At 38.5% G+C, this 22,082-nt stretch overlaps 1 protein-coding gene across 3 annotated transcripts in view; it reads right to left on the minus strand.

Moving 5' to 3' along the window:
- Nucleotides 1-6,274: 6,274 nt before the first annotated feature.
- Nucleotides 6,275-22,082, minus strand: part of znf638 (zinc finger protein 638) — a 39,594-nt gene continuing 23,786 nt past the window's right edge. For 2 of the 3 annotated variants that reach the window (XM_052141601.1, XM_052141618.1), the window contains exons 3-25: nucleotides 21,984-22,045; nucleotides 21,837-21,875; nucleotides 21,336-21,706; nucleotides 20,984-21,204; nucleotides 20,649-20,816; nucleotides 16,407-16,505; nucleotides 16,281-16,333; nucleotides 15,952-16,148; nucleotides 15,838-15,869; nucleotides 15,322-15,456; nucleotides 15,062-15,193; nucleotides 14,765-14,806; nucleotides 13,753-13,884; nucleotides 13,437-13,553; nucleotides 13,289-13,314; nucleotides 11,676-13,188; nucleotides 10,787-10,846; nucleotides 9,759-10,691; nucleotides 9,334-9,625; nucleotides 8,885-9,196; nucleotides 8,586-8,708; nucleotides 8,178-8,299; nucleotides 6,275-6,761 (exon numbers count right to left, since the gene is read on the minus strand). In XM_052141601.1, coding sequence (XP_051997561.1) covers nucleotides 6,690-6,761; nucleotides 8,178-8,299; nucleotides 8,586-8,708; nucleotides 8,885-9,196; nucleotides 9,334-9,625; nucleotides 9,759-10,691; nucleotides 10,787-10,846; nucleotides 11,676-13,188; nucleotides 13,289-13,314; nucleotides 13,437-13,553; nucleotides 13,753-13,884; nucleotides 14,765-14,806; nucleotides 15,062-15,193; nucleotides 15,322-15,456; nucleotides 15,838-15,869; nucleotides 15,952-16,148; nucleotides 16,281-16,333; nucleotides 16,407-16,505; nucleotides 20,649-20,816; nucleotides 20,984-21,204; nucleotides 21,336-21,706; nucleotides 21,837-21,875; nucleotides 21,984-22,045 — 5,253 coding nt within the window. In that variant the 3' untranslated portion in view covers nucleotides 6,275-6,689. The remainder of the gene's footprint in view (nucleotides 6,762-8,177; nucleotides 8,300-8,585; nucleotides 8,709-8,884; nucleotides 9,197-9,333; nucleotides 9,626-9,758; nucleotides 10,692-10,786; nucleotides 10,847-11,675; nucleotides 13,189-13,288; nucleotides 13,315-13,436; nucleotides 13,554-13,752; nucleotides 13,885-14,764; nucleotides 14,807-15,061; nucleotides 15,194-15,321; nucleotides 15,457-15,837; nucleotides 15,870-15,951; nucleotides 16,149-16,280; nucleotides 16,334-16,406; nucleotides 16,506-20,648; nucleotides 20,817-20,983; nucleotides 21,205-21,335; nucleotides 21,707-21,836; nucleotides 21,876-21,983; nucleotides 22,046-22,082) is intronic. The other variant, XM_052141609.1, reaches the window with a different exon arrangement.

The following is a 22,082-nucleotide window of genomic DNA, read 5'->3' on the forward strand; positions in this document are numbered from 1 at the left end:
ACCAGTACTTAACAAATGTAGTATTTATTTGATAACCATAGATGCAGAATGTGCACTAAGGGATTCCTGAGAAACACTTGATATTCGAACACAGCTGCCAAAACAAACACACCCCAACCTGCAGTGCTCCCTTGGAAGCTCCGCCCCCCAAATTCATGCACCATTATTGTTTTTGCCCCATTTACAGAACCAGGACTGTTTTCAGCCCACCCACAGAATGGACAGCAAGCAGACTGAGATATTTGCTGAATTTAACAAAAAGTGTACTGGATTAGAATTACTGAGTGTACCTTTAAGTTGTGATCATACTGTAGAATGTCACATGGTTTCTAATAATGTCTTCTGCTGTTCAAAGGTTTGGCATAACTGCTAATCTACCAGTAAAGTAATTTAGCTGGGAAATATTTTGCCATTGGATACATATTTAACCAGTACTAAAAAAAAGGAAAGAACAATTTTGGTAAACTTTTGTTTCTCAAAAGTTATATATACAGTGAGGAAAATAAGTATTTGAACACCCTGCTATTTTGCAAGTTCTCCCACTTGGAAATCATGGAGGGGTCTGAAATTGTCATCGTAGGTGCATGTCCACTGTGAGAGACATAATCTAAAAAAAAAAATCCAGAAATCACAATGTATGATTTTTTTAACTATTTATTTGTATGATACAGCTGCAAATAAGTATTTGAACACCTGTCTATCAGCTAGAATTCTCACCCTCAAAGACCTGTTAGTCTGCCTTTAAAATGTCCACCTCCACTCCATTTATTATCCTAAATTAGATGCACCTGTTTGAGGTCGTTAGCTGCATAAAGACACCTGTCCACCCCATACAATCAGTAAGAATCCAACTACTAACATGGCCAAGACCAAAGAGCTGTCCAAAGACACTAGAGACAAAATTGTACACCTCCACAAGGCTGGAAAGGGCTACGGGAAATTGCCAAGCAGCTTGGTGAAAAAAGGTCCACTGTTGGAGCAATCATTAGAAAATGGAAGAAGCTAAACATGACTGTCAATCTCCCTCGGACTGGGGCTCCATGCAAGATCTCACCTCGTGGGGTCTCAATGATCCTAAGAAAGGTGAGAAATCAGCCCAGAACTACAGGGGAGGAGCTGGTCAATGACCTGAAAAGAGCTGGGACCACCGCTTCCAAGGTTACTGTTGGTAATACACTAAGACGTCATGGTTTGAAATCATGCATGGCACGGAAGGTTCCCCTGCTTAAACCAGCACATGTCAAGGCCCGTCTTAAGTTTGCCAATGACCATTTGGATGATCCAGAGGAGTCATGGGAGAAAGTCATGTGGTCAGATGAGACCAAAATAGAACTTTTTGGTCATAATTCCACTAACCGTGTTTGGAGGAAGAAGAATGATGAGTACCATCCCAAGAACACCATCCCTACTGTGAAGCATGGGGGTGGTAGCATCATGCTTTGGGGGTGTTTTTCTGCACATGGGACAGGGTGACTGCACTGTATTAAGGAGAGGATGACCGGGGCCATGAATTGCGAGATTTTGGGGAACAACCTCCTTCCCTCAGTTAGAGCATTGAAGATGGGTCAAGGCTGGGTCTTCCAACATGACAATGACCCGAAGCACACAGCCAGGATAACCAAGGAGTGGCTCTGTAAGAAGCATATCAAGGTTCTGGCGTGGCCTAGCCAGTCTCCAGACCTAAACCCAATAGAGAATCTTTGGAGGGAGCTCAAACTCCGTGTTTCTCAGTGACAGCCCAGAAACCTGACTGATCTAGAGAAGATCTGTGTGGAGGAGTGGGCCAAAATCCCTCCTGCAGTGTGTGCAAACCTGGTGAAAAACTACAGGAAACGTTTGACCTCTGTAATTGCAAACAAAGGCTACTGTACCAAATATTAACATTGATTTTCTCAGGTGTTCAAATACTTATTTGCAGCTGTATCATACAAATAAATAGTTAAAAAATCATACATTGTGATTTCTGGATTTTTTTTTTTTGATTATGTCTCTCACAGTGGACATGCACCTACGATGACAATTTCAGACCCCTCCATGATTTCGAAGTGGGAGAACTTGCAAAATAGCAGGGTGTTCAAATACTTATTTTCCTCACTGTATGTATGTATGTATGCTAAACAAGCAGAAAGCCATTTCTTTGATCTTTGGAATAACCAGTTTAAATGAATGACAGGTAAATGTTTGCTGTTGTATGAAATGGAATTTCCCTTGAAGTCCCAATAATTTAAGCAATTGTGAACTGGTTTGTCAGCTTAGTACAGATATGGTGGCAATAAAACATCAACAGATGTAATAAAGGTTAATCATGGCCAAATTAAAGTGTGTGCTTGTTAAGTTCCCCGTTTGTGCCAAGAAAGGTTAGCTAAACTTTTTATGCTAGCTTAAATAACACATTTTCCTTGATCTTTGACATATAAGAGATCATTGTACTATAAAAACATACTGCAAGTTTCAGAACTGAAAACTTCCTTCTTAAAAGAAAAAGAGCATTTATTTAAACTATACTACAAAAATGGCTATTTTGGAATTTGTGGGACTTGTGACATCACAAGGACCAAATACATCTGCATATTACTGCTTCTTCACCAAGACATCTATGCCTCTTTCATCATTGCACCCTTGGCCCCATCCACTAGTACTCCGTCAGTCACACAGGTGAAGATGAGAGATGGGCCTCTCATGAGAGATTCATCCAAAGAGGGCTTATACAGGACACCATCATCTGGATTTAAATATTTTTCTAAATAAATGTGCACTAGATTAACTTTATCATGCATCTCGCACCGCTATCATGCTGTTTTGAATGCATCCTGAATGGATCTGCACCCATCTGTGCAATTTTGAATTGTTAGTCTTTTGTAAGAATGGACATCCATTGATCGCATTATCGTAGTCACCATTCATTTCTTCCACAGATTTTAAATAAAATACTTCATAAAAGAGTTGTGAGCCATGAACTCAAACAACCAGCTGGAAAATCACAACATCACAAACTTTGATTTGAGGCAAAAAATATTTGTAACTCAGACATAAAGACAAAAGGTACAAGGCTGTGTACTTACCGTCTGTCACGAAGGCACAAACTACAATCCCATAAAGCATTGCGAATGATACATAGAATGTAAAACTATGGAAATATATAAAACTATTTATTTTAGGCTGTTTATAATTATAGAAACAATATACATTAAGTTTATTGCAAAATATCCAATATGTACAAATATCTAAGTAATTTAAAGGGTGACTCAATTATGTAATTTAGAGTACGCCATGGGAGCGTGCGGTTCTCTGATTGGTGGATCTTTCTCTGCTGTACCATAGGGTATTGTAGTTGTTTGCCATTAATTTCGCTATCAAACATGATTTTTAAACAATGGCGTTGAATTAACGCAGACAGATGGCATCGATGAACACCTTGTAGCTCACGGAATGTCTGTTGAAAATCTATTAGTCTATGGGTTAAATTAATGGGATTTTTACTTCCGGAACCAGACTGTCGCGCTATATTGGAATGGCTGCACGATGTTAGCTAATCACAACAGTGGATATTTAAATTGAAGTCCTAAAGGGCCAGACAGCTTAAAGAGAGCGTTTCAGACAATGGGCCAGAGACAGGGTGGAAAATTATTATATAAATTTATGACTAAATTATGACAAAAAGTATGACAGGGAAGTAGCGAAGACGGAGGTAAAATAGCACAGTAAAAGTACAGTTACAGCACTTAAAATGTACTCAAGTAAAAAAAAATTAAACTACTTAAAGGAAAGATTTCTGGGAAAACTACTTAATTACAATAATGTGAGTATTTGTAATTTGTTACTTCACACCCCTGTGAAAGAATGACTCTGAACCAAAGTAGGAAAGCACCGTAAAAAACGCTTGATGACATGTCACATGTTGTTCTGTGTACACGTGCATAAGACTTTAAGTTTGGGTCCTCCGAACTTGTTTCGCCCACGCGCTCACTCACAGATACGTGTGAACGGATGAGTTAGGGGCCGTTCACACCTAACTTTTTTTGCGTATGTCTGGACTATTTTTCCATCGTTTTACTACGTAAACAGGTGCTGGACCAACGTCCATAGGCCAACCTACTGCACCACGTCTCGCTGTTTCTTCAGCGTCTCACGCAGAACCGGCACATTTTTAGACACCGTATCAAGTTAAAAAGAACTTCAGGTATCAAAAACGCATAAAGACACCTGCGTTGTTTCAATCATTGCGCTGCATCTAGATTGTTTTTGTGCAGGTATCACAAAGATTTAACGTTCTGAACAAGTTCAGGTTCCAAATTGGTGATTGATCAAGATTGTTCTGCACCAATCAAAGTTTTAGCACATGATAAACGGTCATGTTTTTCTTTCCTTATGCTCTAGTATGCTGAGGGGCTGCTGTGCCTTGTATGCTTACTGTTACTTTAACGAATGTTGCCTATGATACTTATAAAATACAGACATGTATTTCAACAAACATGTATTTCAACATGATGAAAAATACAGCATCAGAATATAAGCTCCTGGTGAAAGACAGAACTATATTATTATTCTATACATCATATACTCAAATAATAATACTGTATAAAATGATAATGTCAAACTGGACAATAAATAATTGTTGGGTTTTAACAATAATAAATAAAAATTAATTCCAAAAAGTGTGAAGAAGGTTTTGCACACCCGGTTCATAAAAAAAAGTGTTTTGTAAAAATATATGTACGTAAATTTAGTTTATAATATAGTATTGTGGAAAACATGCTTTAATTATCTTTAACTAGATTTTTATGTTTCAGTAAACATTTTGAATGTACTTTATACAATGGCTGATATGACAAATTTAAAATTATGATTTAATAATATAAATTTGATATGTTTTAAGCAAAATGTTTCAAAATGGAGCCCCGGGTTGGTCATTGACTTGGGCCTCAGAAATTGTAAATCTGCTCCTGTAAATATAGACTATATCAAAACAAACTATTTTGTCAGAGCAAAGCATTGATGACAGCCATTGAGCAGAAAATGTAAGTGGGCTTTGATTATGACAGTAAACTGTTGATGTTGTTTCACAATGCTCAGCTGCAAAGTGATAGGTATTCGTGTATTTGAGACCTATCACGAGTCACGATTTTTACCATGTTTTTGTACATTGTCAGTTTTATTATCCTAAAATATTTTCCGGAAAAAATTATAATTTTCCAGGACATGACTGGAAAACTGCATTGCAAATTCCAGGTTTTCCAGGACGTTTGGGAACCTTGAGAAGGAGTGCCCATTATTTACAGACATTAAATTAATGTTTAGAGACACAATCTGCATCACAATAAGTTGTGGGTAATGACACTGATTTTCTGATGCATCACGATCTTCGTTTGAATTATATTTATACTTAAATCCTAAAATCAATCTTTTTCTCGATGCGCAACCCTCTCATACAATGAGAGGAAATCGCTCCAAATTTTACGCTATACAACTAAAACGAATATTAGCTGGCTGGTTAATTTTAAGATTTCACTTAACAGCGATTGTGCTGGTGGAGTATTCAGCAGTGAGATCTTTTCACTGAGTGTTGAGAGTAAAAGTTGTTCCTTGTAATGTGCATGCGTACGAAGACGAGATCCACGTGCCACATTTGTTATTGAACAATGTCTCTTAATACCTTTTCTTGTATCTACACAAGTTGATCAAAAAGAATAGTCAATTTTAATTCTAATCACGCATAGGTCAGATGCCGTTTACAGATATGCTGTCTTTAAAAAAAAAATGTATCCCCTTTTCTCAAAATTCCCACTACTTAAAAGGTCCTCGTCGTGGCGTGGTTACTCACCTCAATCTGGGTGGTGGAGGACAAGTTTCAGTTGCCTCCACTTCTGAGACCATCCATCCATGCATTTTATCACGCGGCATGCTGTGCCTAACACAGCGGAGACTCCGCATGTGGAGGCTCATGCTACTCTACACGATCCACAAGCAATTGCCCCATTGAGAGCGAGAACCCCTAATCATTACCATGTGTGACTCTACCCTCTCTAGCAACAGGACCAATTTAGTTGCTTGGTGGCTCTGACTGGAGTCACTCAGCACGCCCTGGATTCGAACACATGACTCCAGGGTTGGTAGTCAGGGTCAATACTCGCTGAGATACCCAGGCCCCAGGTCTATCTTAACAAGAGAGCTGGTGTTCAACAAATTAATATTAACACCTGTAAATAGTACAAATGTTATTAAACAATAATCACGTAACAAAAAAGAATATATACAATATTATCATATTTATTAATTGAATACATGGATTTGTTTATATTTAAAAGCTAAAAGGTGACCAAAATGATGTAAAACTAATAAAATATAATTAGTAAAATGTATATTTTCATAATGTAACTAGTTAGAAGGTCCCCTTAATAATTAACAGCATTTGCTAGGATAGAACTGTTTTTATAAGTAGACAAGAGACATTATAACTCAAATATACCCATATGAATCGATACCGAATTGGAATTGAATCGGGAAATCTGTATCAATACCCAGCCCTAATCACAATTAGTCACACATAGATATTTTAGACAGAGTACATGTTCTGTTTTCTTTATTTAGCAAGAGCGTTGTCATCCTAAACAAGAAAAATGAATAAAACTAAACCAAATTATTGAACCCATCAATTAACATCAATACAAAAACAAAAACATTTAAATGGGCTACTCAGATGCAGAACTTTGACTGGATGTTGTGCCACCCTGCTGCTGAGACTTGAGCTTCTTATAATATTTCTGGAGGAGAGAGTAAAAGGATGAAAGTTACAACTATACTGCAGATTAGCACTTTCTGATTATAGTTAATATCTGACCATGTTCATGTGTATAAGGACAAGTCACCTGAGAAAAATGTATCCATTACAATAATGAAAAGTCAAAAAGTTTTACATGGTATGTTTAGCAATGTTCGGGTTCAATACAAGTTAAAGGTGCTGTAGCTGATTTTTTTTATGGAACTGAATGCAAAAAATGAAAGATATCATTGAGATAGGTGTCCTGAGATTTCGCACACATCTGTGACAGCACTCGACTGTATAAACAGCAAACATAAAATATGACAGCAGGCCGCAGACATGTTATTTGATCAGCCAATCAGAAGACACTGATGTGCCCATCAATCATTTTGCTAAATCTAATGCTGTTTTAGTTGAAGCGGAACATTCAGTTTTAATGTCATATTCAGATTCCTAACAGTTGTCAGCTGAGGGTGCTGATTTTGCTATGGTTTTGTTTGACAACCATGAGAGAAGACACACTGCTGCTCTTCAGTTCCATGTCGGTCTCAACACTTTCTTTGGAGGAAGGTGGGTTGGAAACAGGGGGTGTGTCTAACTTAACGTCTCAGTCTCATGGAAGTTCCAGAACGGCTAAAATCACTTACAGCACCTTTCAGCTTAATCAAAAAAAATTCATGCATAATGTTTTGGATATAGACATTTTTAATAATTATATTTAAAATGTATAAATTCTTTTCACTCATCACATTTTTTCCTTTTAAAATTCAAGGTAACAATGAAAGTAATGGTACTTTGCTCATCATTTTGTTAAAGCACAGATTACTTTTAAAGCACTTCAAACTTTACCATTTCACTCATAAAGTTGCTTAATTGTCATTTGAAGTGGGACTACTGTTCTATGTGGATAAACTTCTAGTTATTCATCACTGACATTATTCCTATGGCAAATAATTGTTCTTGTGGCAACAAGCCATAAGTGCTTTCAATAGAGCTTTTCTGGTACTGAACCTGAAACATTCCTTTAAATGTTTATCAGCAACTTAAATTAGGCGTTCGGTCTTGGATAAGAATTTTAATTTAAATTACTAATATATATATAACTCAGCAAAAAGATATATATATAATAAATTAGTGATCATAACTGACCTAAGACAGGGAATGATTTCTACGATTATTTTATATTATTATTATTATATATTATACATATATATATATATATATATATATATATATATATAAAAGCCAAGTTTAATATTTCATATATACAGTATATTTATTTGGTATAAAATATAGGTGCTTATTTAAATTAATTCTTGTAAAAGACTGAACACTTAATCCAGTTCATAGAGAAACACTAACATACTGCAAGCAAATAAGGTGCAATTAACTTCAATAACTAAATTGTAATTTGTACCTCCAGATTCTGATAATGCCGTAGACTACTGCAGTGACTCTTCTTTGCAGTTCCCTCATTGTCATAAAATAGAGAGCAAAGTCTGCAGAAGAAACCTGTCTTGGGCACCACAAAGTCAACCCCTATGAAAGACATAGATAAAATAAAAATAAGCAAGAAACATGCTGTAAACAATGCTATTAATTGACTGAGCTCAATCGGTCAAAATATAAAAAAGTCTATCACAGGACAACTAAACCAAACTAGCTATATTTTCAAAATTAAATAAAAAAATAAAAATAAAAAGGCATGCTTTATCTTTATGCAAGTGTTTCAGTTTTATGTAAGATGTCTACATCGATTCAGACAAAGACAATATGTTTGAGCTGATGTTAGACAACTGTGTGTTATTTCTAATGGATCTCTTACCAATTGATTTGTCTGGACTGTATGGGGGCAAGGGGACATCTTCAATCACAGGGGAATAAGAACGAAATTTCTTGGCCTTAGGTTCCTCGCTCAGCTCTGTCTCTTGCCTTTGTTCAGATTCTTCTGCAAATGAAAACAGAACTTCACAGTTCAGGTACAAAACACAATGGTATTAACAAATGTTAATGGCCAATTAACAGCAGACATAAAACAGTTTTATATGCGAATGAATGAGATTCCTTTGGAGAACGAATAAGTTCTACATACAAGGTGAGAAACTATTTGTCCCTCTGGCATACCTTTGATTGCTGTTTTTTTGTCCTCATCAGGCATGTCAACAACAGCTCTTTCTGACTTTCTGGAGTTGTCATCATCTTTGACTCCAGTCCACTCCTCTGAATAGACAACCCCTGTGCTAGATGATTCTGGAACTCTCACGGATTCAGCCTTTAGGGATTCTGGCTTTTTAAGCTCTACGGGGTCTGAAGCAAAAGATGGACTCTCAGGTTTGGCAGCAGTTGGTGCTGGCTCATCCTCTGCACTCATCTCAGGCTCATCTGGCATGTTTTCACTCTTTGCTGCCTCTCTTTTTCCTCTTGTGGATCTTCTCACTACAGAGAGCAAAAGGAGACAAATGACACCATATAATGCTCACTGGTGCCATCTACCCCTGAAAAATACATCTGTTACAAATTAATCGGAGGGCGCAAGTATAAAATAATAATCCCCCACCCCCCTCTTTCCTCACCTTGAGTCTGCCGAGCTCTCTTTTTGGACCTTGTAGCTCTCTTTTTTACTACCTTCTGCTCCTTGACCTCTTCACTGGGTGGCTGTTCCTCCTCGTCTTCCCCTACTTCATCCACAGTTACAAAGTTCATCTTACGAAGCTCTTCCAGGTCACAGGCATCTTCCTCATGGCTTGGTGATTGCACAGGCTCCTCTGGCCTCCTCTGGTTGGGACCGGTAAGCTTGGTCTCACTCTGCTCCACTTCCTCAATCTCCTCATCATCACCCTTGGCCTCATCCAGGGTTACAAGAGTCTGGAAGGAAAGAACAGAACAAAACCAAACCATGGAATTAATTACATAAAAGGCCTTAATAATGGTTTTGAACAAGCTTGGTATAATGTGCTGAGGGGTAGCCTTGGGAAAAGGATAAGAGAACAAAACTGACCTCAGGGTTGAATGAATCAAGCTCCTCCTCATCCTCCTCTTCAACAATCTCATCAAGTGTGACCAGACCTTGAAGTTCTTTGTCCAACTGGTATTCTTCACCCCCATGTTCCTCATCTACAACTTCATCAACAGTCAAAATGGCCTCAGGCACTTCACCATCCTTTAAATGCTGTTTCTCATCTGCTTCTTCGGGAAAATCCTCCTCACCCTCACTAACCTCATCAAGAGTCACCATAGCATCATGGAGGGGAAATTCAGACATCACAGTTGCCTCATCTTCCATTTCTGGGGCAGAAGATTCAGACCACCCTGCATTTTCTGATGACTTTTCTGTAGAAGCTTGTTGGCAGCCTTCCTTATGGACAGGGGAGGAAGAAACAGGCCGGGTTGGCTCAATGTCAACGATTTCTTTCATGATTGAAAAGGTCTCTGTCTGAACACTGAGGTCCACCTCTGCAGAACCTGAAGTTTCTAGATCAGTAGAAGGCTGTGTACTCTCACTTTCAACAATAGAAGGTTCCACTGTGACAGTTTCCAGTTGGTTATCCACACTCTGTTCCAGAGGCTCATTCCCTTTCTGCTTTTGAGATTCTACATCCTCTGCCACTAGCATGGTTTCTTCAGTCTTGGCTTCCATTTTATCTGCAGTGTCAATAACTTCAGGGTCCTTGGTCTCAGAAGATCTAGTCTTGATAGTTGTAGATCTAGACCTTGTCTTCTGTTTTGGTTTATTAGCTGGAGTCGACTTTGCATTAGAAGAGATGGTGGAGAGAGGATTGGGTTCATCCTGGAATTTCTTGCCCTTGGCTGAAGACTCAGAGCTTGAGGTCACTGTATCCTCCACATCATCCCCTACTTCGTCGACTGTCACAAACTCATCAATGTTAAAGAGAAACGGTTCCTCAGATAATTCTGTCTCTTCTTCTTTTGCCTGAAAAGCATAAATGCTTATTTAGCAACAGATATCTTCAGTTATAAGACTGCGACCACCGACATCCTATAACCAACATTTATGTTGATTCTTACCTTTACAATTGTACTTGTTTTTGAGCGACTTCTGGAGGGATGTGAGCTTTTGCTATGACTCTATTAAAACAGCAAGTAACACAAATTAGGCCAAAAACATTAAAATGTTAATGCAATCTATCCATCAGAAAATCTAAATATAAGAATCTTCTCAAAACAGTTACCGCATTTTCCGTAATATAATTGCATACACACAGAGGAAAACACCAGTCAGAGAAGGTAGTAACGCTTTAAAGTAGCCTATTAAGAGTATTCTGCCTTTACAAATACTTAATGCAGCCAGTGTAAATATTCTGTCCCATCATAACATTGTTTAAACAAACTCTAGATTGCCATCAAATCCTCACATGCCCAAAAAATTATGTTTCATCACACTAATAGTAAGAAAAGTAAACCAGATAGTGAATGTGCATCACAAAGAGGGTTGCAAATATCAGAAATATAGTCACTAACGTCAATTAAAGAATAGAATACAACAGGAATTTTGTTTTACTCGCAGACTAAAAGCTGTTTATTTGTGTACAGCATAGGGTTACATATTTTATAAGTAGATGCGGCTTTATTTGTCATGTTTTTTTTTTCCATGAAATATAAATAATTAAGAAAAACTGTCACACGATAACTTAAAGCTAATGCTCCTGATTAAAACAAGGCTAAATACTGCAAGATATGATACGCAGATCCTGAGAATATTCACAGAGTTTGTTTTTAAATTTGGAGCAGCTGAAGGGAAGTAGAACGGTTACTCAACGGTCCTAGTGCCTGCCGTATATAACCGCTGTCAGTGTGACTTCTACAGAGATGCAACTTAACTGCGTTTTATTTCTGTCAACAACATGATTTTGACCAGGTGTAACTTACGGTAATTGACAGATTTGGTCTTTCTCACCTTGCGATCATCATCATGTCCCCTCAATCTCTTTGATGGGGGACTAGGCTCGTGCCTGCCCTTCCGGGATGATGACGTGGAACGCCTAGTCGAAGGGGAATCTTCTTCAGAATTCCCCCTGCTCCTGTGCCTAGAAGCTGCTTCTGGGCACAAGGTGTCCAGCTGCCTGCTTCTAGTTCTGGAATTCTGAGGTTTTTTCTCCTTCTCAGATGGCACACTTTTGCTCTCAGTTGGAGTTTTTTTCTTAACCACTTGAGCAGATTTATTTGATGTGGCCGCCATTGAGGATGATGGAAATGTGTTAGTCATTTTCTCTGCAGCTTTTATCTCTGCATCAGCCTTTTGTTTAGCTTCATGTTCAGCATGTTTTAATGAAGACTGCATGCGACACTGATGAACAGCTAATTCAAGCGCCTTCAAAATCTCCTGCGTAACTGGAGGAAAGTCCAGTGTCTTGTCATCAAAGGGCTCAGGTACTGTTTGGGGACTGTTTGAGGCAGGTGTAACATTGACAGCTGAATCACTGACAGTTTGATCAGAAGAGGAAGGCAGTTCAGAAGCAGGATCTGAGGTTGGAATAAAGTCAGATGCAATGGCTGACAGGACAAGCTTCTCATCAGATTGGGTTTGATCATTAGGTTGAGGGTTATTATCGGTCTCAAAAGGTTCAGTTGGTTTAAGGTCATTCACTTGTTGAAGGTTATTATCTGTGTCTAAATGTTCAGTTGATTCAAGGTCATTCTCATTCTCCTGTGGTGCACAACTGCCCTCTATGTCATCAGTGCACTTGGTAGTCTCCATGGTCTCTACTGAAGTTTCTCGACTGCAAGCTGTTGAAGCAACAATCTCCATCTCTGACTTAAACTTGACATCACTGTCTTTTGCCAACTTCTCTTTGTCAATTGCTTTCTCTTCCACAGATGTAAGAACCAGTTCTTTGGACACAACTTCATCTTTCAGGATATTCTGATTGTTTATGGGTGAAGCCTCTGTCTGATCAGCTTTATTAAATGAAACTGCAGATTCAGCGGTGGGAATTGAGGATGCAACCTCAAGCTCTGTTTTCACAGACTCAGTTTCTTGGGTCATCACCACAGCTACTTTATCAGTTTGGGTATCATTGTGGGGATCAATTTCTCCTTTAATCTCAGGAGTAATTATTTCTGCATTAGCAGCCATATTAAGTGCCACATCATTGGGGACTACATTATTTCCTGCAGTGATTTCAACAGTACAAGTTGCAGCTGTGACACTGTCAGCTTCTAACTTATCTTCATTATCACTTGTGCTTTTAGCAGTAATTTCCTCTCCTTCAGTCATAACAATATCAGCATCAGATAAGGCAGCTTTGTCTGTTGTGATAGAGGGAACTGTAGTAATTTTGTCCTGGGCACCAGCAGTACCATCAGTGGGAGTTGCTTCTGAAGTAGCAGTTGCTGCAGCCACTGGCTTTTGAACCTTGGTGGTATTAGGTTTCCCTTCTCTAGCTGCTGATTTACCAGGAGGTTGAGCTCTAAGAGGAGAGTTAAACATGACCACATTTTTGTATCCATATTTCCAGATAACACTGTATAAGAAAATAAAACCACAAGGTAAAACTATTTTCTTCTTACCCTTTTGCTTGTGGCTTCTTTTTCACCTGTTAAACAACATGTTGTCAGTTAATTTGTAATTAATCACTACCTTGGCAACAACTAAACATCTGTAAATGTGTTGAGGTGGCATTGCACAGCACATGACTGATAGTATCTGTTCAACTACCTTGAGTGGTTTGGCAAGCTGGAAGGCAAGCAAATTGTTCTGGACCATACAACGAATCTTGAGGAGTTGACTGTAGGTGGTCCTAGCAGTTGCAGCACTCTCCATTTCAAAAATCACCTTGATTGAAAATAAATAAAATCATACAGAGATTAGCGGAGATCTCAAATGTAATATGTTGATAAGACAATGGAAGATTTGAGCCTTCAACATTTTCTCAAGATGACAGAACCTTACTTTGCAACAACTGTGTTTTCTGTTCCCTCTAGAGATATTAAGTAAACAAATATAATATTGTGTAAATGATAAAACTTCTTACCCTCCCATTCAGAGGCAAATGCTTCTTGTAGGAACCATGGTGTTGGATCAGGTTCTCTACTTCCTTGATTGCCTCAAGTGTTTTTGGCACATTATTAACGATGAGTAGACGTTCTGTTAATGTGACAATTTCCTGAAAAGAACCACTATATAATAAGTCTGTAGTGATGTCAAAAGTACCGGTACTTCGGTACCAAGTCAATACTAAAATAAAAAAAGATGTAACGATACCAGTGTTTCAGAGTAAATCCGCTCAAAACACCACATTTTATGAGCATTGCGCACTGTGCTTGTTGTAGTAGATGACAGACAAATAGCTCACTCACGGTGACGTACGCAGTGCCTGCAGACTAAATATTTATGTAATGAAATTACAGCATTTTGCACTTCAATAATCACACTGGGTCATATGACCACTGTCTTATTCAGAAGTGTGAAACTACACAGAACCAGAAAAGATCACACCAAAATAAAAGTTTAATTAAAAATATAGCATGCATGCAATGTAAGAAATTGCGACAGCAATTTGCTTTTAAAATAAATTGTTCTATTTTAATTTTATTAAAGTTTGGATTAATTTGGTCAGACACAATTTTGATGATGAAAATTAATTAAACTTGGAATAAAATAAATAAAAACATGGAATTTTTGAAAACAATTAATCTGATTTTAGAGGGTCCAACCAAAAAAATGTAAGCAATGTTTACTTAATTGAAAAACACTCAAAAGGAAACATGCTATTGTTTTAATTTATTATTTACATTTTAAAAGGCTAAAGGAGTGTGTTCAATAGCATATTACCAATTTTTCCTGTGGTATTGAAATTAGTATCAAGAAATTTTACAGATATTAAAATCGACTACTGAAATTTTGGTATCGTGACATCTCTAAGTTTGACATATGAAACAGGTTATTTCAGTTACATCATCCCAACTATTTAATTTTGTGTGATATAAAACCAAGGGGGCACACAGTAAATTACATTCAGCATAAATGTTTGTTTTTTTACTTACAGGTGACTTTTTCATGCCCATCAGTACTCTGAAAAGTGACTCCTTTGGGGAGAAAAAAGGCAAACAGCTAAAGGTCAGTATTAACTAGTAACAAAGAGATTATAAATGTGCATGAAACATTTACAAGTTTTATATAATGCACAGACAACAGAGGGAGTGCTTATCAACTGTGTTTATAAGTTCAGTGTAATAACTAATAAATAACCTAAATGTATATTTCTCAAGTAATTTATTGTCAACCCAACTAGATAATACAATAATGGCAATTTTCAGAGAAATTATGTAGCGCACTCTCACCATGTAGTTCAGGTCGATAGGTTGCATCATCATCTTGACAGTTATCTGTTTTTCCTGCACTTTAGCTGGGGTTTCGGTGTAGGCCTTCACCATTGCTTCAGCTGCCACTGTGTTAGGCATTTCCAGGTAAGCCTGAAAAACACAATAACATCAAAAACGAGTTCAAAGATCACAATTCTTAGACATATTTATGTGTGCAAGTTGATCTGTCATCTCGCCATCATAAATGATTTTGTATGTAGTTTTTCCAAAGTAGTTACCCTTTGCTGAATGATAGCTATGACAGGAGTTGAGATGAAGCCATAGGGTTTAGCAAGGTTTGTGAGTTCATCCTCAGTGACCACTTCCTCTGGAAGATCAGAAATCACAACTATATTTTTTCTCCAGGGGATTGCCTGTAGTCAAACAAAGATGGTAGAAGTCGTTCGTAATAAACTAAAATAAATTAACTATCACATATAAGAAGAAACCTGAAAAAGCATGGTATACTAAGATCACTACACTGCTCTAACCCTACTACACCTTTGAGAAAGGCACTTTGCCCCAGGTTGCTCAGCTTAACTGTCCCTAAGATCAGTGCAGTATATATTTTCAAATGAAAAGCATCTAGTACATAACAAATATTTATGCTGGTGCACCTGGGGGTAAAATCTATTTGCACATCATAAATGTAATGATTTAGATGAATTACAGTGAACATTATCAATGAACACATTAACAGGTTTTCCTGTTAACATTTGTGGGTACAAATTGAGGGAGAACACTAAATATCATACCTTTTTAACAATCTTCTTGGTAACTGGTTTCTCTGCCAAATAACACAAACAAATGTTAAACAGTGTCCTACATGACCATACGATAAAAATACGGAAGTTGATGCGGTCACTTACCTGATCCCTTAGCAAAGGGTTTAGCTTTAGCAGACTGTACAGTCTTTTTAGTGTCACTTGGTTTTTGGAGTGCCTTGGTTACCGGAGACCTCTTGGCACTTGGCAACACTTTTGCTTTAGCTGACAGAGGTGCCTTGACTGTGTTTGTACCTTTTACTTTCACTGACTGGGTTGGCTTTGATGTAGTAAGCTCTCTTCTATGTAAAGGCACAGAAAACATTAACAGGACTTTTTACATGATGTACAAATATGTATCTGTATATTTAATAATTGTAGTAACTGGCATTCCTGGGTTCACTGCAAAACTGCTGCACTGGATGGGAACTTACTTAAAAGTTTTCACAGCCTTCTCAGATTTTTTTCTTTCATTTTCTCTTGCATCCTACAAATGTACAATGATTAGACTTCATTTGATTTTGTATGGCTGTTCGTAGGTTTGATACCTGTATACATACCTTCTCCATGCAGATCTTAATGATTTGCCCATTAATTGTCAGGTTCTTACAGTTGAGCAAAGCTTTGGCATCCTCCTTTCTTTCCATACACACTGAGGCCTGAGGAGAGAAAGACCCAAAAAGGAAAAATTCTGCAACAGCCACACCAATCACATTTCAGGCATTTGTTCATATATTACCACTTTTGTGCATTATATTTTTATTAGTTGATTAAAAAATTAATCACATTGGTTTTTGTAGTTAAACGCAGATTTTGATAATGCTGAAATTTGATACCATATATACTTATTTTCCTGTCAAAATGCATTGATTTCCATCTTAGAAAAGAAAAAAATATTGTGACATGGTGTAGGGAGGGGCCGGGCTTCTACACAACCAGGCTAATCATGCCTCCGAGAGGGATAAAGGCAAACTGCGGATGGTAGTGCGAAGGAGCATGGGCATTTACGGGCAGCTGTCCGTCATACGTGTGTGCGCGTGTCTTTTCGTTTAAGTTCTTTATTAAAAATATTATTTATTTTGTCATGGGACGAAGGAACACAGCCACATGGAAGCAGAGGAACAGCCACTGACCGCGAGGGGAGAACGCGGTCAGCACCGGAGGACTGCCTCCGATCCACCCGGGGAGGTGCGGCTGTCATCTGTTAGAGGGTGGAGGAGTGGCCGAGGACCAAGCTCGGCGTATCGGAGAACCGGCGAGTAAGTGGTTTTTTTCCCTCTCTCTCTCTCCCACTGCCACTCCATGTTGGCCTTTTCCCCCACTTTTAAATTTTAGTGTTTTTTTGTTGGGGTTACTGCACTGTTACAGGGAGTACCCCCTATTCTAATCATTACTGTTTCCCTCCACCCTGTCCCCTTCCAGATTCAGGAAGGCGGGGATGACCTGCCGGCAGACACATAAGGCATGTCCTCCCCCAAGGAAATCAAAATACGCTCCGAGCATATTTGTTTGTTTCTTTCAATTTTTTTACACCATGCCAGCTTCTATGGCTATATTCATGGCGTGAGCCAGGTTTAGTTATTTAAAAATAGTTAAATAAGGCGTTTAAGATACATTTTTCCTAAAAACTACACTGATTAAATTGATTCACTTTTCAAAAGTATCAACTGAATAATACAGGTTCCTCAGATGTTTAGTGGTATAACGGTCCAGTAAAATAGGTTTAATTGATAGTTGGTTCTGACAAGATGAGCACTTTGGTGAATTTCCTTGTGATTGTAAAAATCGGTCTGTGAGTCTTGTATGTTCTATCTGGCATCATGTGTAAATTACTTGATTCCAGCGATAATTAAAAGGGAACATCTTGTTCACACAACAAGATTTATTTCCCACAATTTGTAGTTTAAAGATTGATCCCACTCCAACTGCCATTTGTTTTTGATATATACATTCAGAGTTGGTTTAAGATCTGTGGAAGGTATAGGGCATTTTACTGGTTCAGTAGTTAGTGCTTCTCTGGCAGCTCTGTCTGCTTGTTCATTACCGGAGATGTCCATAATATTAAAACTCTTTGCTTCAAGAGATTGTTGGGTGATCAGTTTTAGTAGCTTCCAATGCTTCAAGACATGATTTTGAATCAGTTATTATTATTAAAAAAGGTTTTTGTGGAGCAGTCTCAAACTTCAGTGCCAGTAGTAGTGTGTTTGCCTCTGCAGTGAAAACTGAACTTTGGACAGGGATGTGGATACTCAAGACACAGTTGGTTTGTTGCAAAACAGATTTAGATCTATCTGTTTATATTGTGATATGTTGAGGGTATACTGCTCTTGTGTCCAGAAATTGTTGATGGAAATCATTCAGATGCATTTTTGGTTGCTTGTTAAATCCAGATGGATTTTAGGCTTTTTGAGATCCCATGGAGGAATTTTGCAGTCTGTTCCAAACCGTTTAGATCCACTTTCAGCTTTTCCAGATGGGTTTTTATATGTAGGCCAAATTAAACTTGTTTTTTTTGAAGGCTTGGGGCGGAGTTTTCTTTATTTGTTTTAAGTTTTGTTGGATATTTTAAGACCAACTTTAGGTGTCTGATTACCAAGGAAGGCTCATTGGTTTCTGCATAGACACTTTGGATTGGTGATGTTCTGTAGGCTCCCAAAGCAAGTCGTATACCTTGGTGGTGTACAGTGTCCAAAAGTCATATGTATGACTTCCTAGCTGATCCATAAATGATACTTCCATAGTCCAGCTTTGAGTGTACCATGGTTCTGTACAAGTTCATTAGAGTTGAGCTGTCTGCTCCCCATTTGGTTTTGGATAAAACCTTTAAAACATTCATAGATTTAAAACATTTTAAAACGTTTTTAGTGATTTAATGAGAGTAATAAAAGACAGTTTGTTGTCAGAGGTGATACCAAGAAACCAGTTCTCTTTAACAACTTTAATGGTGACTCCATCCATAAACTGCTCTGGTTCATAGTGTAGCTGATATCTGTCTTGTAGTCTATTGTTCTCACAGCTTTTTTTTGCAACAGAGGTGAAGGTTTTATTCAGTGTAAAAACGGGACAACATCCACAATATTTTTTGCTTCGAGGTAACTGATTCTCTTAGTACACCCGATCTTCTATATTCCCTTTTCTTTGAACAACATGGGACACTGTTTTGATGCAGCTGAATGGTCACCTGAGCAATAACATCATTATGGTTTTTCACAGCTCTTTTCTGTCATGGCCTACCTCCCCACAGTTACAGCAGGTATGTTTGCTGTTGCAGCCATTAGATCCATGCCGTACTTTTGACAGTTGAAACACCATTGGGTACAAATAAGTCCACTGGAACACGTAAGTATCCAATTCGAAGTTTACCTGGGATTAGCAGTTTATTAAAAGGGAGGATGTATGTACCAGTTTTAATCGTTCGCTCTTCTCTCTTAATTATTATTCTTTTGACATTCATTACTCCTTGGGTCTTGAGATCATGCGTTATTTCCTCTTCATCCACATCATCCAACTCTCTCCTTCGGATTACTCCTTTACTGTAGTTCAAAGTTGGATCAGATGTCTTTATTTGAACTCAAGCTAACATGCTGGCATGTAGTAGATTTTCAGCACTGGCCTTTTTACTGCATTCCACAAGAATCTTTCCAGATTTCACTTCCTTTACGGTTCCCGCTATTCCTGCAATACCTTTTTGTATAGAGAAAGGGGAAAGCTTGATGATTGGAGAATCTGGAGCAGCAGCTTCAATGAAGATATATTTTGGCCAATCATCATTACTCGGCACAAGAGCACATCTATTATCTGAGGTACTGTCGGTATCCAGGTCCAAGAAAAGTTTTTCTGTGTGTTTTGTATCCATGTTTTGGATTTTTATTTTCATCATCTCTGCTCCCCACCAACCTTGGAGCCTAAAAGGAAGGGATTCACAGCACCGCAGATCTCCAGCTGATAATGCATCAGGGATAAAGGGATGATATACTCAAGCAAAATGAGCAACAAGTTGCTCAATTTATTTGATTTACCCTTAGACAAAGCCTACTGGGAATCTGAGAGATATTTGATGTTCAGCTATCACAGAGAATTCCCAGGGCATGTCTTGACCAGCCAATTGATTGGATCAAGCCATTCCAACCTCCCGCCAAGGTGAAATAGGAGCCAAAGTACCATGTTGAAATAGTGGAAGCTGCAGTAAACCACATTTCTCAGGGACCAGGAGTCGTCCTTTTCCTTATTTCTTATAACGGAAAAGGGATAATATTAAACTCCAGGTTTTTACAGAGTGATGAAAAAACGTTTCGCTTTAGGGGGGTTTGAGGGTTATTCTCTCTTGACAAGGAGATAACCCTAGCACTATGGAGGGAAGGAGTGTGCCGCTGTTCCTTTCATGGCCTACCATCATAAAGATGGGTCCTGAGCCGTACTCAGCCCATCAGAGCGTCAATGCCAGCGTCCAGTGCAGCTTTGAACTCCATGGGAAAAGCTGAGTGATAGTTAAGACTTGGCGTGCTTCAGGAGGTAATTGAAATTCTCTAAAAATACTTCATTTCTATCACAAGTCCCATCTGGGCTTGTTTTGTACATCAAATAATAGCACTAAGAGGTCCATTCTCATAATATTATCACTGACAGGGAAGTGCTGTTGTGGTGCGTTTAAAAAAATGTACGTGTTAAACTTTTTAAAATTAAATCGCATGTGATTAACGCATTAATTCCGACAGCTCAAGTTTTATATTTAAGGTCATTTAATTATATACATCTCATGAAACCCCTTATTAAAAAAAACATGCCAAACAGAGTATCCCTACCTCTTTAATAGCTTTGAGGAGGATGGCAGTATAAATCTTGCCAAAGGGTTCAATGGCTTCAGTCAGTTCTTCGCTGGTAGTGCCTTGAGGAATTCCCACGAGCCTTAGCAAACAAGCAGTGCCTGGGGCATCCCTGCTTTTAGGCTTCACATCCTGTACAAACAAAGACTGAAATAAATGTGATTTTGTACAGAATTGCAAGTACAGACACACCTCCATAAAACGTTATCTTTAACAATTAATGTTTTCCGTAATTACACTGTTAAAAATTGTCAATTTATGCACAAAGTAATGGATAAACAGACACATTTACATCTTCCTGTATGGGGCTGTACCTTTAAAGAGCTGGAAATCCTTGAGGTGGACGGTCTGCTTGACCAGGAGGGTTCACTTCTCTTAGAAGGAGAGGAAGACAGTCTCCAACTGCTGCTGCTTCCCTTTGATGAGGAAGTAGTGGAGATGCTTCTCTTCTTGGCTAGTTCAGCAAGTAGGGCTGGTGCCAAGGACTTCACCACGGCCTTCAAAGTATTACTATCAGCGATTGAGGAAAGCTCAGCTGTGGGTGAAAAACAAACTTCATGCATTAGTAGTTTTAGCATTTAAAAGGAAAAAAATTAAATGGCCTATGAAAATGTATTTTCATACATTGGACCATTGTAAAAAGAGCATTACAATAATTGATCCTACCTGATGACATGAGTTTTTTGGCCAGTCGTTCACTACTGCTAGATCTCTGCCAGGAGGGGCTGCTTCGGCGGGGGCTTGATCGACGTGCAGGAGAGCATCTACTGCTACTGCTGTAACCTGGAGACCTTGACCGTTGGGATGGAGGGCTACGGGACCTCCGCCTGTAAGGGCTGACTCGAGTGTTCCTATAGGGGGATCGAGACCGGCTGTGACTTCTGTTGCGCCGGTACCTTTGAGGGCTCCGGGATCGAGATCGTGACCGTTTACGCCGACTTGACGAATCATGTTGCCGCTTCGGGCTGGGGGATCTGGAGTATGAGTGAGAACTGGTGTGACGCTTCGAGCTGCTGTGTTCTGACTTTGATTCAGGTCTGTGGATGATCATTAAATTAACAAAAGCAAATTTAAAATGAATACCCCATTAATTGTACCCAAGCAAAGGCTTATACTTTGTGTGAAACCAGCCCTATATATCTAAGATTGAAGACAGTGGAGGCTTACCTTGAAACAGAAACAGCCTCAACATTCCAGTCAGGGTATCTATGAAAACAACATGAAAACATTTTTTCATTCATTGCTAAATGAAACCTCATTATGAAATTCTTAACAGTGCTAATTTAATATGGCAGCCAATCATAAAACACTCACTGTTTCCGAAGAAGTCTACAACGCTCAATGTGAATATTTGTGTTCTGATGTTCAATCCAGTCCTGCAAACAAGACAAACATGCTACAAATATGTCAATC

Source organism: Xyrauchen texanus, chromosome 2 (genome assembly GCF_025860055.1).
Source record: "Xyrauchen texanus isolate HMW12.3.18 chromosome 2, RBS_HiC_50CHRs, whole genome shotgun sequence".
Taxonomy (NCBI): Eukaryota; Metazoa; Chordata; class Actinopteri; order Cypriniformes; family Catostomidae; genus Xyrauchen; species Xyrauchen texanus.